Source organism: Numenius arquata, chromosome 13 (assembly GCF_964106895.1).
Source record: "Numenius arquata chromosome 13, bNumArq3.hap1.1, whole genome shotgun sequence".
Taxonomy (NCBI): Eukaryota; Metazoa; Chordata; class Aves; order Charadriiformes; family Scolopacidae; genus Numenius; species Numenius arquata.
In genome coordinates this window covers 10,610,566-10,623,984 of record NC_133588.1, presented here as the reverse complement: position 1 = coordinate 10,623,984, position 13,419 = coordinate 10,610,566, and the positions used below count along the sequence as shown (strand labels likewise).

General features: G+C 67.3%; 2 protein-coding genes across 2 annotated transcripts; both read left to right on the top strand.

Moving 5' to 3' along the window:
• Positions 1-431: 431 nt before the first annotated feature.
• SNTB2 (syntrophin beta 2) lies at positions 432-7,457 on the top strand. Its single transcript, XM_074158107.1, has 7 exons — positions 432-885; positions 5,043-5,253; positions 5,670-5,880; positions 6,366-6,508; positions 6,696-6,892; positions 7,066-7,247; positions 7,365-7,457. The coding sequence occupies exons 1-7, from the start codon at positions 459-461 to the stop codon at positions 7,455-7,457; spliced, it is 1,464 nt and encodes a 487-aa protein (XP_074014208.1). The 5' UTR covers positions 432-458.
• A 1,781-nt stretch (positions 7,458-9,238) lies between these two features.
• On the top strand, positions 9,239-13,166 carry VPS4A (vacuolar protein sorting 4 homolog A). The gene is made up of 11 exons (XM_074158106.1): positions 9,239-9,354; positions 9,859-9,970; positions 10,096-10,243; positions 10,351-10,412; positions 10,681-10,800; positions 10,981-11,137; positions 11,490-11,638; positions 11,764-11,845; positions 11,959-12,178; positions 12,301-12,441; positions 12,732-13,166. The coding sequence occupies exons 1-11, from the start codon at positions 9,334-9,336 to the stop codon at positions 12,831-12,833; spliced, it is 1,314 nt and encodes a 437-aa protein (XP_074014207.1). The 5' UTR covers positions 9,239-9,333; the 3' UTR covers positions 12,834-13,166.
• The last annotated feature ends 253 nt before the right edge of the window (positions 13,167-13,419 follow it).

Here is a 13,419-nt window from a genome sequence, read left to right as displayed (position 1 = left end):
AGCGGGATTCGGGAGCTCCCCATGCTTTCCTTGCCCCATACACCCCCAGAGGACATGTCCCCCATCCCAGAGGAAGGGGCTCAGGGGGAATATGGGGCTCTAGGAACGGCTGGTGGCTCGCTGCCCTAGAAATACGAGAGCAAACGGGGAGCGGAGCCCGGGAAATGGAGAGCGGGGCGGGATATGAAGCGCGGGGCGGGAAATTGACTATGGGGCGGGGCTTCGTCGCCCCTCCCTCTGGCGCGACCAATCGCTGCAGCGGCGGCTGAGCCGTCGCTGCAGCGATTGGTCGCGCCAGAGGGAGGGGAGGGGCGTCCCAGCCCCGCCTCTCCCTTAGCGCACAGCCTACCGCAGCGCGCCATGCGGGCGGGGGGCGTGGCCATTGATCCACGCCCCCTCATCCCACAGACCACGCCCCCTTCCCCCCGGTGCGCGGCGGCGGCGGCGGCGGCGGCGGCATGGCCGTGTGGACCCGGGCTTGCAAAACGGGGCTGCTGGAGCTGCTGCTGCGGGAACGTTGGGTGCGGGTGGCGGCGGAGCTGAGTGGCGAAGCGCTGAGCCTGACGGCGGAACCGGGAGGCGGCGAGGCGGCGGTGCTTAACGGCGTGGTTAACGGCAACGCGGAGGCGGCGCCCGGTTGCGTGCGGAGGGTGCGGGTGGTGAAGGCGGAGGCGGGAGGGCTCGGTATCAGCATCAAGGGAGGTCGGGAGAATCGTATGCCGGTGCTCATCTCACGTATCTTCCCGGGGCTGGCGGCGGAACGGAGCGGGGCGCTCCGTCTGGGCGACGCCATCCTCGCCGTTAACGGCGTCGATCTCCGGGATGCCACCCACGATCAAGCCGTCCAGGCGCTGAAGCGAGCCGGGAGGGAGGTCATCCTCGAAGGTACGGCTAACCCCGCCCCGTTCCCGGTACCGGCCCCTGTGCTCCCTCCCTCCTCTTCCGAGTGACCCTCGCCCCGTTACCGAGTACCACGACAGTCCCTTGCCTCTGTCACCGGAGTCCCAGAATCCCTCTTGGGTCCCTTTTCCAGTTGCAGGACTCCACTCCCCCCACCCTACCCCGGTCACGGTACGTGTGTCCCCTCCCCAAAACCCCCCAACCCCGGCGCTGAGTCCCGACGTGCTATGGGGACAGGGACAGGGACAAGGGTGTCCCTTCCCCAGCTGGGGTGCTCCTGCTTGTGGCGGGACAGGGACCCATCCCAGCCGGGGACAAGGACTGGCCATCTCTGCTGACTGTGCCCCCCTGGATGGACCTTGGGTCACCCGGGAGTGACCTGGGCTCCCCCAGATGTGGTGTTCTCCCCAGGAGTGTCTCCCGTGGCAGCTCTGGGGACGGAGCCCCTAAAACGGGTGGGTGCTTGTGCCCCCTGAGTCCCCAGGGAGGGCTGTGGCTCCTTGGGAGGTGGGTTTGGGGTCTGCCCGTGTCCCGTGGGTTCCGTGCCCGTGGTACAGCTGGCTTGGGGCTGGCCTGGCGGAGCTGCTGGCTCCTGCCCGACCTGTTTCCCAGCAGCCTGACATGCTCGGGCAGGACCCGCCTGGCCCGGCGGCGTGCGGCACGGGGCTGATGCCGTGGGGTGCCATGCCCCAGGCAGCCAGGAGGACACGAGCCCCTTATGCCGTGGGTCAGGGTGGTCCTTGTAGGGCTGTGGTGTGACACACACTGTCCCAGTGTCCTAGAGAGGTCGTGTGCCCACTGGTGCGTGGGGCTGCTCCATGGATGTGGCTGTGCCCAGCTGGGGTGGGCTGAAGCCGGTGGCAGGTGCTCCTGCTCACTCACCTACTCCTGGCATGAGGGTGGATGGGTGGGCTCCCTGGCAAGGCAGCAGCCAGCCCGGAGTGGGGCTGTGGGGGCTGAGGTGGACCCGCAGTGTTGGGCTTGGCTTTTAAACACCCGGCTGGTTGGGGTCTGCTGTCGGAGGCAGTGAGAGTCCCTATGGCTCCCTCATGCCGGATTTGCCATCTCCCTGCTGCGTCCTTCCCCCGGCTCCCGTCTCACGCCGTCCGGCTGTTTGATCCTGTCCCACAGGAGCTCCGGCCCCGTGGCCTGTTTGTCCCTCGCTTCCGCGACGGGCACAGGCATCGCGGCAGCCGCCCCTTCCCTTCCCGCCAGGGCTGTGAGTCTGTTCATCCGATGGCTGCAGCTGCCCTAGGGCCTCAGGGGGTGGTCCGGTGGCAAGCTGGCATCTGCCAGCCCTGGAGAGGAGCTGGGAAAGACCTCTGCTGTGCCGTCCTACCCCATCCCTCCTCTCCAGCCCCTGGAGGTGCGACTGCCCCGGCAGCCAGGGCTTGTGGGCTGGTGCCAGGGCCAGTGGTGGAGTGTGGGATCACCAGCCCTGCACCAGTACCCCGGTGGGAGTGGCAGCCCTCGCCCTGGGCACTGGGTTTGGCCACAGGGACCCGTGTTGGGTGCCTTCCTTCCGGGGTGCCTGGGGTGCACGGCAGGCTCCGGCGCACTGGGGGAAGGGAGCCCTTCCGCCTCTGGGGGGGAGCTGCAGGCAGAGCTGCCGGCTGGCCAGCACACGGGCAGGCCCAGTGGCCAGCAAAGAGGAAGGCTGGTTGCAAGAGCCGACCCACACGCAAATGTGGGGAAACCTCTGCAGTGTTTCCCCTCCGGGTGCCGGTGGCAGGAGGGGACTCTGGCCCCGAGGACGGACCGATGCCCTCCGGGCACTGTGCAGGGACATGGCAAGGCCGGTGCTAACCCGGCATCGCCGTGCAGCCGGAGCAGCCGCCTTCCTGCGGCAGGTCGGGCGAGGGGTGCAGGCAGCGGCCGGGTTTCCTTTGTGGTGAGCGCGTAGGCAGGGCGGCAGCGGCTGTGCTGGGGCGGCCGTACACCGGCCACCAGCTCACCAGAAGCAGAAAAGGTGGTTGCAGATGCCACCACCCTGGTGCCAGTTTTGTGCCTGCCGGCACGGGGCTCTCCATACTCTTGCATATCCTGTAGCTGTGTCCCCCTGAAAGCAGGGAGCTGGATCTGCCACTGTCCCCACCGGCAGACACGGTCCCATGCATCTGCTCACTGCTGGGGTGTGATTTCCACGATGCCAAGCTGTCATAGCCTGCTGGTCCCAAGCCCCTGCTGAGATCCACCGGCATGGCCATGGCCCCACTCAGCCCATGCTCCTCCAGCAGAACGCCAGCACAGTGCTCAGGCTCCCGCACCGCCGGCTGCACGGCTCAGCCTCTCGCTCTCCCTGCTCCAGGGGCTCTTGACAAGCCTGGCCTTCAGGCAGGTGGTGGGCATGCCCTGGTGGAGGTTTGCACTGGCGCTGTGGACTGGAGCCTTGCTGGGGGCTGGCTGGAGGGTGCTGAGCTCCTGGCCACTGCTGCAGGCAGCTCCCACATCTGGCAAACATCTGCTGAGCGGCCCCGGGGCGGGAGCTGCCGCCTCTGCTGCTGCCCTGCGGCGCTGCCCTGTCCTGCCCGGCCAGGCAGCGGGATTAGGGGTGCGCGGGGACGGCGGTAATCCCGGGATCAGCGCGACGGGAGGCTAATATTAACTCGTTTGCTGCCCGCGCAAGGACAAGCGCCTCATGGCAGCACATCCCCACCCCGCCGTGCTGCTCAGATCAGCAAATCCAGCAGGAGGGCAGGGGGCCGGCTGGCCTGCTCCCCATCCCTGCGGGCAGGGGTCAGCCCCCGCACCAGGGGGGGTTTGCCGTGGGCTAGCCCAGGGCCGTGGTAGGCGCCTGCCCGCGGGGTCCGGCCTCAGCATGACCGTCCAAGAGCGGGGACCGGGGCCCCACCGGCACCATCGTTCCCGCTCCAGCAAAACGCTGGTTGGCCTGCTGGCCTGGCTGCGGTGGGGTGTTCGCTTTCCCCGAGCAGCGGGGAGCTTCACTGCAGGGCGGGTTACAGCTTTATTTGCTTTATTTTGTTTGTTTTCAACTCCCCGCTGCTCCTGGGGTGTGGACGTTGCTGTTCCCAGCACGTTCCTCCTTTGGGGACGGGCTGCTGGGGCTCGGCGCAGGCAGACCACCCTCTCACGGCATGCATGCCGGCACCGTGCCGGCTGGGGTGCCGTGTCTGGGGTGGGGGGACAGCAGGCGGGGGTCCAGCGCCGGCTGCAGGCGCCGCGTCCCGGGCTGCTGTTGGCACTCGCTCACAGCTTTCCTGCCTGGCCGAGCACGTCGTCCCGCGCGGCCTCATCCCCGCTCTGGCAGGCGGCTCCGCTGACGTTCCCTGACATCTTGAAGGCGTTGGCTCTCCCCGAGCGCGGTGGCTGATGCAGCCGCTGGTGAGCCCACGGCGGTACCGCCGGCTGGGTGAGCCGGGCGCCCCGGCTCCAGCTCCTGCTTGCCCCATCCAGAGCTGGGATGGGGTTTGGGGTGCTGGCGCCTCGCCAGGGCTCCACTTTGGCTGGGCTGGGTGGTACTCTCAGGGAGGGACGATCCAGGGGGAATAGGAGCTGGTGCCTCCTTCCTTCCTGCCTGGCCTGGAGAGGAGCGTGGAGCCGGGATGTCCTGGCTGCAAACCCTCCTCTTCCTCGTCCTGCGGAGGGAGGCTGCTGGCAGGCATGAGCGGCAGCCTGGGGTCAGCTCGCCGGCAGCGCCTGTGGGGCTGGAAATTTGGCCGGTGTTGTCCTCGCAGCGCGGCGGCCGGGGCGGTTCAGGATGGGCTGCAGCCTGACCTCCTGCCCGGCCCCATTGTGCTGCGCCGCCTTCCCTTTCCTACGCCCACGCCGGCAACGGGGATGAGCTGCCAGAGACTGTCTCCTGCTTGGGACACCTCTGTCTCGGGGCTGGGTGGGACCCTCTGGGCCATGCCCTGGTCTCCAGGGCTCTCCGGGGCTGCCATACCCCTCAGGGTGGGAAGACAGGGTGCCACCTTTCCTGCTGCCTGTCCACTGCCTGTGGCACGATGCTGGGGGGCCAGTTCAGCTCCCTGGTGCCGCTGGGGGAGGTCCCGCAACCCCCCCATGCATGCCAAGGGGGGAGAAGACACCCCCCACAGTCAGCATCCCCAGGGTGCAGGGCTGTGGCATAGGGGGGGACCCCTGCCTGGCCCTAATGTGTCCCCCCTACTCCCCACCCCCAGTGAAGTTCATGCGGGAGGTGACCCCCTACATCAAGAAGCCCTCGCTGGTGTCGGACCTGCCATGGGAGGGGGCCACCCCGCAGTCACCCAGCCTGAGCGGCAGCGAGGACTCAGGCTCCCCCCAGCACCAAAGCCCCCGTGACCGCAAGGTGATCCCCCTGAAGATGTGCTTCGCTGCCAGGAACCTCAGCATGCCCGACCTGGAGAACAGGTGAGGGCAGAGGCTGCCCACACACGTGTCCCTGTCCCCCGCCCCAAGACCCGTGATTGCTGGCATGTGGTCCCCCGCTCCCCACAGAACCCCCGGGACAGGTCTGGGGGCTGCCCCTCGCTGTGGCCGTGACCTTCCGCTTTCCCTGCTGAGCTGTGAAAGGAAGGTCTGGGGGGGGTTGTCCAGGGCCAAGGCTGTGCCGTGCCTCCCCGGGGTGGCTGGCAGCCTCCCCTGCCTAGGGAAAGGAGGACCCTGCAAATCCCCCCCAGCTTTTTCTGCTGTCAGGGCTGGCACCGGACTGTGCTGGAGGCTCCTTGGCACGGCCAGAGCCCCAAACCAGTGGGGCCAGTTTGCCAGGCTGGGTACGGGCAGGATCACGCTGCTCCCGTCCCACCCAGTGCCGTGTCCCCTCACAGGCTGATCGAGCTGCACTCGCCGGATAGCAGGAACACCCTGATCCTGCGCTGCAAGGACACGGCTACGGCCCATTCCTGGTTCACGGCCCTGCACGCCAACATCACCGCCCTGCTCCCCCAGGTGCTGGCCGAGCTCAACGCCATGCTGGGCACCGGCGGCGCCGCGGCCGGTGGCAGGGAGGTGAAGCACATCGCCTGGCTGGCCGAGCAGGTATGTGCCACCGGGGCTGTGCTGAAAGTGCCACTCCGGGGACCGGCGCCATCCCTGGGGACAGCAGCGCCAATGGGGCTGTGGTGGCTGCCGGAGAGCCCTGCCACCAGCCTGGCCACCAGGCTCTACCACCCGACACTCCCCTGGCCAGCCAGCTGCGCCCTGGTGAAGGCAGCGCTTCCCATGCCCTCAGCCCCCTCTCCCACTGGGATTTCCCAGTTGGAGATGCTCATCACCCCCTCTCTCTTCCGCAAATTCACTGCCTGAGAGCCATAGCTCAGCCCCAGGAAAGGGGGGCTCCTGAGGCTGCTCGTGGCATGGCTTTCCGGGATGGTCACCTTGTATGGCTTTACATGGATGCTGCTGAGAGCCTGGCAATGGGGAGCTGCTGGCTTGGGGTCAGTCTAGCCATGGGTGCAGGGAGCAGGGTGCCCAGGCAGCAGTGGGCACCTGCCACCCCTGGTGCCCTTCACCATCTCTTCCAGGCACGACTGGACGGAGGGCGGCAGCAGTGGCGGCCAGTCCTCATGGCGGTGACAGAGAAGGACCTGCTGCTGTATGACGGCATGCCCTGGACCAGGGACGCCTGGGCCTCCCCCTGCCACAGCTACCCGCTGGTGGCTACCAGGTGGGCTGGGGAGGCACTGGATCCGTCTGGCTGTGTCCTCCAGGGACTGGCTCCCCCCAGCTGCATCCAGCTCCACTGGCACTGCAGGGAGGGGAGACCCTGAAATGCTGATGTGCATGGGGTGGTGGCTGGCACTGCCATCATGCTCCTGACCCCCCCCCGCTCCATCCGTTTCCTCCTTCTCCAGGCTGGTCCACTCAGGCTCAGGCCGCCGCTCGCCTGCCCTGGGCTCAGAGCTCACCTTTGCCACGCGGACGGGCTCTCGCCAGGGCGTGGAGATGCACGTCTTCCGTGTGGAGACCCACCGGGACCTCTCCTCCTGGACACGTGTCCTCGTCCAGGGCTGCCACGCCGCCGCTGAGCTGATCAAGGAGGTGTCTGTGGGTGAGTGCTGCGGCGGGGATCCCCAGGGGTCCCCTCTTCCCTTCTGGGGCTCTGGGGTGCTGGCGGGGCAAGGGTGCAGTGGGACTTGGGTGGCCTGGCAGGGACCTCTGCTCTGGGGGGTCTCACAGGCAGCCAGACAGTCACGGGGAGCTGAGCTTTGCCTGTGCCCGCAGGCTGCACGCTGGGTGGGCAGGAGGTGCAGCTCTCCATCCACTATGAGGGCGGCTTCACCATCTGCCGGGAGGAGCCGGGCGGCAGCGTCCTCTTCCGCTACCCCTACGAGAGGCTGAAGATGTCGGCAGACGACGGCATCAGGACCCTCTACCTGGACTTCGGGGGCCCCGAGGGGGAGCTGGTGAGGAGGGGGCAGCTGGGCTCACACCCCAGCCCTGCTGTGAGACCCCTGGTGACCCCCATGGGGTTTGTTGTGCTGGTGGCGGGGGCTGATGCTGCTCTCCTTCTCTTCCCTCAGGCTCTGGACCTGCATTCCTGCCCTAAGCCCATCGTCTTCGTCCTGCACACCTTCCTCTCAGCCAAAGTCACCCGCATGGGGCTGCTGGCATAGGTGGCCCTGGCCCCCACCTGCCTCCCCCCACCACAAACCAGCTGGGGAAAGCGGAGGGACCCTCCGAACCCCCCATCCTGCCCCGCCAGTGCCTTGCCAGGGCTGGGACTCGCTGCCCTGAGAGCCGCTGTGGATGTGGCAGGATGGCTGCCCTGGGAGGGGGTGAGCCTCTCCTGCTCCACACCGGTGGTCCTGGCCCCCCTGGTGCTAGGGGGGGCCAGGGCACAGACACCAGCTTTAATCCCCCCAGGCCTGAAGCCATCACTGATCTCACCATCTGTGCCTTGGAGTGGGGTGAGCCTGACCCCCCCCTCCAGCATTGGGGGACCCCAGGCATCCCCCACACCCATGTTGGGGGGAGCCAGCACCCTCCCTTGCCTTGGGGCTCCTCCAAAGGGGGGGTCATGTTGTCCTTGCATGGGACCCCATGAGGCCCCCCCATTGCTGCAGCAAGGAGTCCCCTTGCCCTGCTCAGGGTGGGGGACACACACTTGTCTTACTTGGGCCACTCACGGGTACAAAACAGGCTGACCCGAACCATGGGGGGGGTGTCTCATCCCTGCAGCACCCCCTGGGATGCAGGCAAGGGCTCAGCCCCCCCCCTCCCTCCCCTGCTGCTGCCTGCAGCACTGGGGTAGGTCGCAGCAGTAAGCCCCCAAACCTCCCCAAGCCGGAAAACAAATATTGTGGCTCTGCTGCCGAGGGGCCGGGGCTGCCTGGGGACCCCCCCGAGCTGCACTGCCCCCCTCCTTCCCCCCCCCCAGACGCTGCAGCCTGCACCCCCCTGCCCAGGAGCTGCTATGTGGGTCTGGCCCCATGCTACTGGGGGGGACTCACAGGCCCCTGTGGGTTTGGGGCAGGATGTGTAGATTGATGCACTTTCGCTTTTTGTACTTTCTCTCCCCCCAGGGGGGGCAGCTCTCACACCCCGGGGTGCTGGGGGGCAGCCCTGGGCACAGCAGGAGTGGGACCCCCCCCAGGGCTCCCCCTTCCTGGCTGAGGCCCTGTTACCCCTCGGCCAAACTCCTCTGCACATTTTTCTGCTTCCTGGGGGGCTGCGCTGGCTGGGGGCCGGGGGCTGCTGGTTGGGGGGGGTGGGGTGCGTCCCAGGGGATGCTGTGGGGTGCCAGCCCCCTAGCCTGGGGTTGCAGCTTGCACACAAGCACTACAGCCCACCCCCCCAACCCCCCCCCCCGAAGCTGCACCGTCCCTGGGTGCCGTACGCCCCTTCTATTTTTGTATTCTTTGTAAATCGCTATTTATATCAGATTGCCTTTTCTGGGGTCTCCGAGTCTCACTCTGGGGGTGCTGGGGGGGGGCTGTGTGTGTCACTGTGTGTGTGTGTGTGTATGTGTCTCCCGGGGTGGGGGGTGGGGGGAAGAGCAGTTAATTCCCAGTATCATATCCCAGCACATGTCGGGGTGGTGCGGGGGAGGGGGGGAAGGTGGGCAATGCTGGGTTGCCCAGTACAAGAGACTGGGATGGACTGGGCAGAACCCGGTGTAGGGATGCTGGGGGTGGGGGGGTGGGGGGGACGACGACGACACTGGGGCGTCTCTCCAAGTGAGAGCGGGGGGGAAATGGGCACTTCACCCCTGGGGTGGGCGTTGAGAGGGGCTCAGCAGTGCCCACCGATGCCCACGCCTGCCCTGTGGGTCCCCCGTCTGTGTTCGCGGGGGCGGGGGGCGGAGCGTGGGGCAGAGGGGGCGTGTCCCGGAGAAGCTCCGCCCCCCCCCCCGCCTCGCAGGTGCCGGCGGGAGGCGCCAGGGGCCGCTGTCGCGCACAGCCGCAGTCGCGGGCGGTCCCGCGGGCCCCGCCGCCGCCGCCGCCGCTGCCGGGCCGGGCCGCCCCAGGAGCGGCCACACCGGGCGATGAGATGACAACGTCCACCCTGCAGGTACGGCGGGGCCGGGGAGCGGGGGTGGCTGCCGGAAACGCGCCTCGGCCTGAGCCTCCCCCGGCACGGGCCCTGGCGGGGCCTCCTCCCGCCCCGCTGTGAGGCCGCCCCGGGGAGGCCTCACCCGGTCCCGGTGCCGATGCGGTGCCGGGCGGGGCGAGGCCTCACCCCGCCCCGGTGCGGTGCCGGCCGGGGAACGGGCTCACCCCACCCCGGTGCGGTGACGGTCGGGGAAAGGCCTCTCCCGGTGCCGACGGGGGAAAGGCCTCACCCTGCCCCGGTGCCAGGCCCCGTTGGGGCGGACTCATCCTGCCCGGTGCCCGGCCGGGGGGCGGTGGGGAGGAAAGAGGGCCTTGTCCTGCCGGGTGCTTGCGGAAGGGTCCCCGCTGGCCGCCTCGGTGCGAGCGGGGCCGGCCCGGCCCCCTCGGGGGTGGGGAAGAGCTTCGTCCTGCTGTGGCCCCGGTGCCGCTCCCCGGCTCAGGCCGCTCTGCGCTCCCCCGCCAGAAAGCCATCGACCTGGTCACCAAAGCCACCGAGGAGGACAAGGCCAAGAACTACGAGGAGGCACTGCGGCTGTACCAGCACGCCGTGGAGTACTTCCTGCACGCCATCAAATGTGAGACGGGGACGGTGTGTCCCCCCTCCTGCCCCTCCGCTACAGCCCAGGGGGGTCCAGAGGGGCCACGGGGTTGGTGGCTGTGGCACGGGGCCACAGGTGATGCTTGGGGGGTGTCTCTGCAGATGAGGCTCACAGCGACAAGGCGAAGGAGAGCATCCGAGCCAAGTGTATGCAGTACCTGGACCGGGCGGAGAAGCTGAAGGAGTACCTGCGCAGCAAGGACAAGCAGGGCAAGAAGCCAGTCAAAGAGTCCCAGAATGACAACAAGGGGTGCGTGGGGGTGCGAGGGCCCTTCCTGCCCCATGGCAGAGCTGGCAGGATCCTGCTGCCGCATCGGGACCAGTCCGGCTCCTGACTTTCATGTCCCCTCTCCCCAGGAGTGACAGTGACAGCGAGGGTGAGAACCCCGAGAAGAAGAAGCTGCAGGAGCAGCTGATGGGTGAGGTGCTGCGGTGGGCACGGTTGTTCTGGCTGTCTGCGGGGTCAGTGGAGGGGTGGCTGCAAGGAGGGGGACGGGCTGTGGGGTTCTCAGGGACATATTGCTGGGGTCCAGTAACCCCCAAACCGTGCTCTGTGCCAAGGAGCAGTGGTGTTGGTGGGGATTTGGTGGGGCAGATGTCTGTGGAGGGACGAGGGCTCTGGCTCTCCCAGCTCTCGACAGACATCAGGACCACGGTGCCCATGTGAGCGGAGCCACCCCCTTGCAGGTGCCATCATGATGGAAAAACCCAACGTGAGGTGGAGCGACGTGGCCGGCCTGGAGGGAGCTAAGGAAGCCCTGAAGGAAGCCGTGATCCTGCCTATCAAGTTCCCACACTTGTTTACTGGTGAGGGTCATGGCAGTGCCGTGGCTGCCGCTCGCCCACAGAGAAGGTGCCATGGAGTGGCAGCTGGGGCGAGCGTTTGCAGGGAGGTGACCCCGAGCAGCGGGAACGTGTGTCCCTGCTGGCCCACATGATCTGGCCTGTGCGGGGATGGGGGAGCTGTGACACTGGCCTCTGTCGCAGGGAAGCGCACGCCCTGGCGAGGGATCCTGCTCTTTGGGCCGCCTGGCACCGGCAAGTCCTACTTGGCCAAGGCTGTGGCCACTGAGGCCAACAACTCCACCTTCTTCTCCGTGTCGTCCTCAGACCTGATGTCAAAGTGGCTGGGAGAGAGCGAGAAGTAAGCTGGCAGCAGGGTTGCATGGATGCTGCAGGCTGGCTCCTGGCCACCCTGCTGACCAGGCTGGCAGTGCCGGAGCTCTGGCCAGGGCAGGGGAGCCACCAGCATTGGTGAACCCCGTTAATGTGGATAACAGGTCCCACGGGAGAGCACAGGCCCTCCTGAGGCTCCACAACCCAGGAACGGCCTTTCTTGTGGCCTCCAGTGCTAGCACAGAATTGCTGGGGCGGGCAGGGGCAAGAGGAGCTGGTGGTGTGTGGGACTTCTCACCCCAGGGCTGTTGGGGGCTCTGCGTGGTGTTGGTTCTGTGGAGAGTCCCTAACTGGCACCTGTCCCCTGCCTTCGTGGCCAGGCTGGTGAAGAACCTCTTTGAGCTGGCGAGGCAGCACAAGCCCTCCATCATCTTCATCGACGAGGTGGACTCACTATGCGGCTCCCGCAACGAGAACGAGAGCGAGGCGGCCCGGCGCATCAAGACAGAGTTCCTGGTGCAGATGCAGGGTGCGTGGGGGCTTCCCCGGTGGGATGAGCCAGCGTGGGGAGGTGTGGGAGAAGCTGCCGGATGCCTGTCCCCCGCGGTTCCATGGGAATTTCTCTCAGCTGTCTGCCTGCTGTTTCTCGGGCAGGTGTGGGCAACAGCAGCGATGGGATCCTGGTGCTGGGTGCCACCAACATCCCCTGGGTGCTGGACTCGGCCATCAGGAGAAGGTGAGCAGGACAAAACTCTTTCCCAACGGCTCCCCGACCCGGGGGGGCCACGCACCGGCGGAGTCTGGCATCGTGGGTTTCACCCCCCCCACCCCTGCCTGCGCTCCCTTCAGGTTCGAGAAGCGTATCTACATCCCGCTGCCCGAGGAGGCGGCCCGGGCCCAGATGTTCAAGCTGCACCTGGGCAACACCCCTCACAGCCTGACGGATGCCAACATCCAGGAGCTGGCCCGGAAGACGGACGGCTACTCGGGGGCCGACATCAGCATCATCGTGCGGGACGCACTGATGCAGCCCGTCCGCAAGGTGCAGTCGGCCACACACTTCAAGAAGGTGAGTTGAGGCTGCTCCTGGACAGGGAGGGGTCTGTCCCCAGGGTGGGGAGATCATGGCTGGTGTTGGTGCCATGGTCCCTGTCCCACCCGTGAGCACCGTGTCCCCTGGCTGTGCCACAGGTCCGTGGTCCCTCCCGCACCACCCCCGGCGCCATCGTGGAGGATCTTCTGACGCCATGCTCGCCCGGCGACCCGGGTGCCACCGAGATGACCTGGATGGAGGTGCCCAGCGACAAGCTGATGGAGCCCATCGTCTGCATGGTGAGCGTGGCAGCCACGGCGTGGGGCCAGGTGGCAGCTGGCCCTGGCACAGCAGTGCTGCGGCCACTTCCCTCTCCCTTCTGCAGAGCAGCCGCCTCTCTCCAGGCCACAGGCTGGGCAGGGCTGTGATTCCTGGGGTGGATATGGCTCCTTGCACCCCAAAGTGGGAGTCCTCCCACCTGCCCTCCCGGAGTGCTGACCCCAGGGCTGGGGGGGCACCTGGGCCCCTTCGGGCAACTCCCACCCCTCCATGCCCCGTCTGAACTGCCCCCATGACCCCTGTGTTGCAGTCGGACATGCTGCGCTCGCTGGCCACCACCCGCCCCACGGTGAACACCGACGATCTCCTGAAGGTGAAGAAATTCACGGAGGACTTTGGACAGGAAGGTTAAGGGCCGGGGGTGGGGGGAGGGAGGAGGGTGTGGGGCTGGGGCAGCTGTGCTGGCAGTGCCCTGCCAAGCCCCCCCACCACGCCGGCCGTGCCAAACAGGTTCATCTTCCGCTCACTACTCACCCCATCGCACTGCAGCACCCAGCGGGGTGTGGGGAGCACGGCCCGGGGGGGCTGACGCTACCTGGTGTGGAGGGCTCGAGCATGGCCTGGGTGGCCAGGTGCTCCCCCTGGCCGTGCCCCACTCTTCTTCCTGCTCTTTTTTATTTTTTAAATTAATGCTGCTTTGGGTTCTGTCTTGTTTATATGAAAATAAAAACAATCCAAAAGCTTCAGCTGGTGCCCGGCCCCTCCCTGAGGCTCTGACCACACTGGGGTACCCAGCCCCCCTCTACGTAACTCACTGCCCCAGGGCCAAAATCTCCAGCTCTGCCTGTGCCGCTGCCACCACTTGCAGGCAGGAGCCCCCCCAAGAGCTGCTGCCTGTCCCCAGGTGGGTTGTGCTCCAGCCATCCTGGATAGGGGTTTGTGCCTGTGGCAGCAAGGCATGGGGCTGCTCAGGGCTTTGCCCCCCACCCAAGCATGCG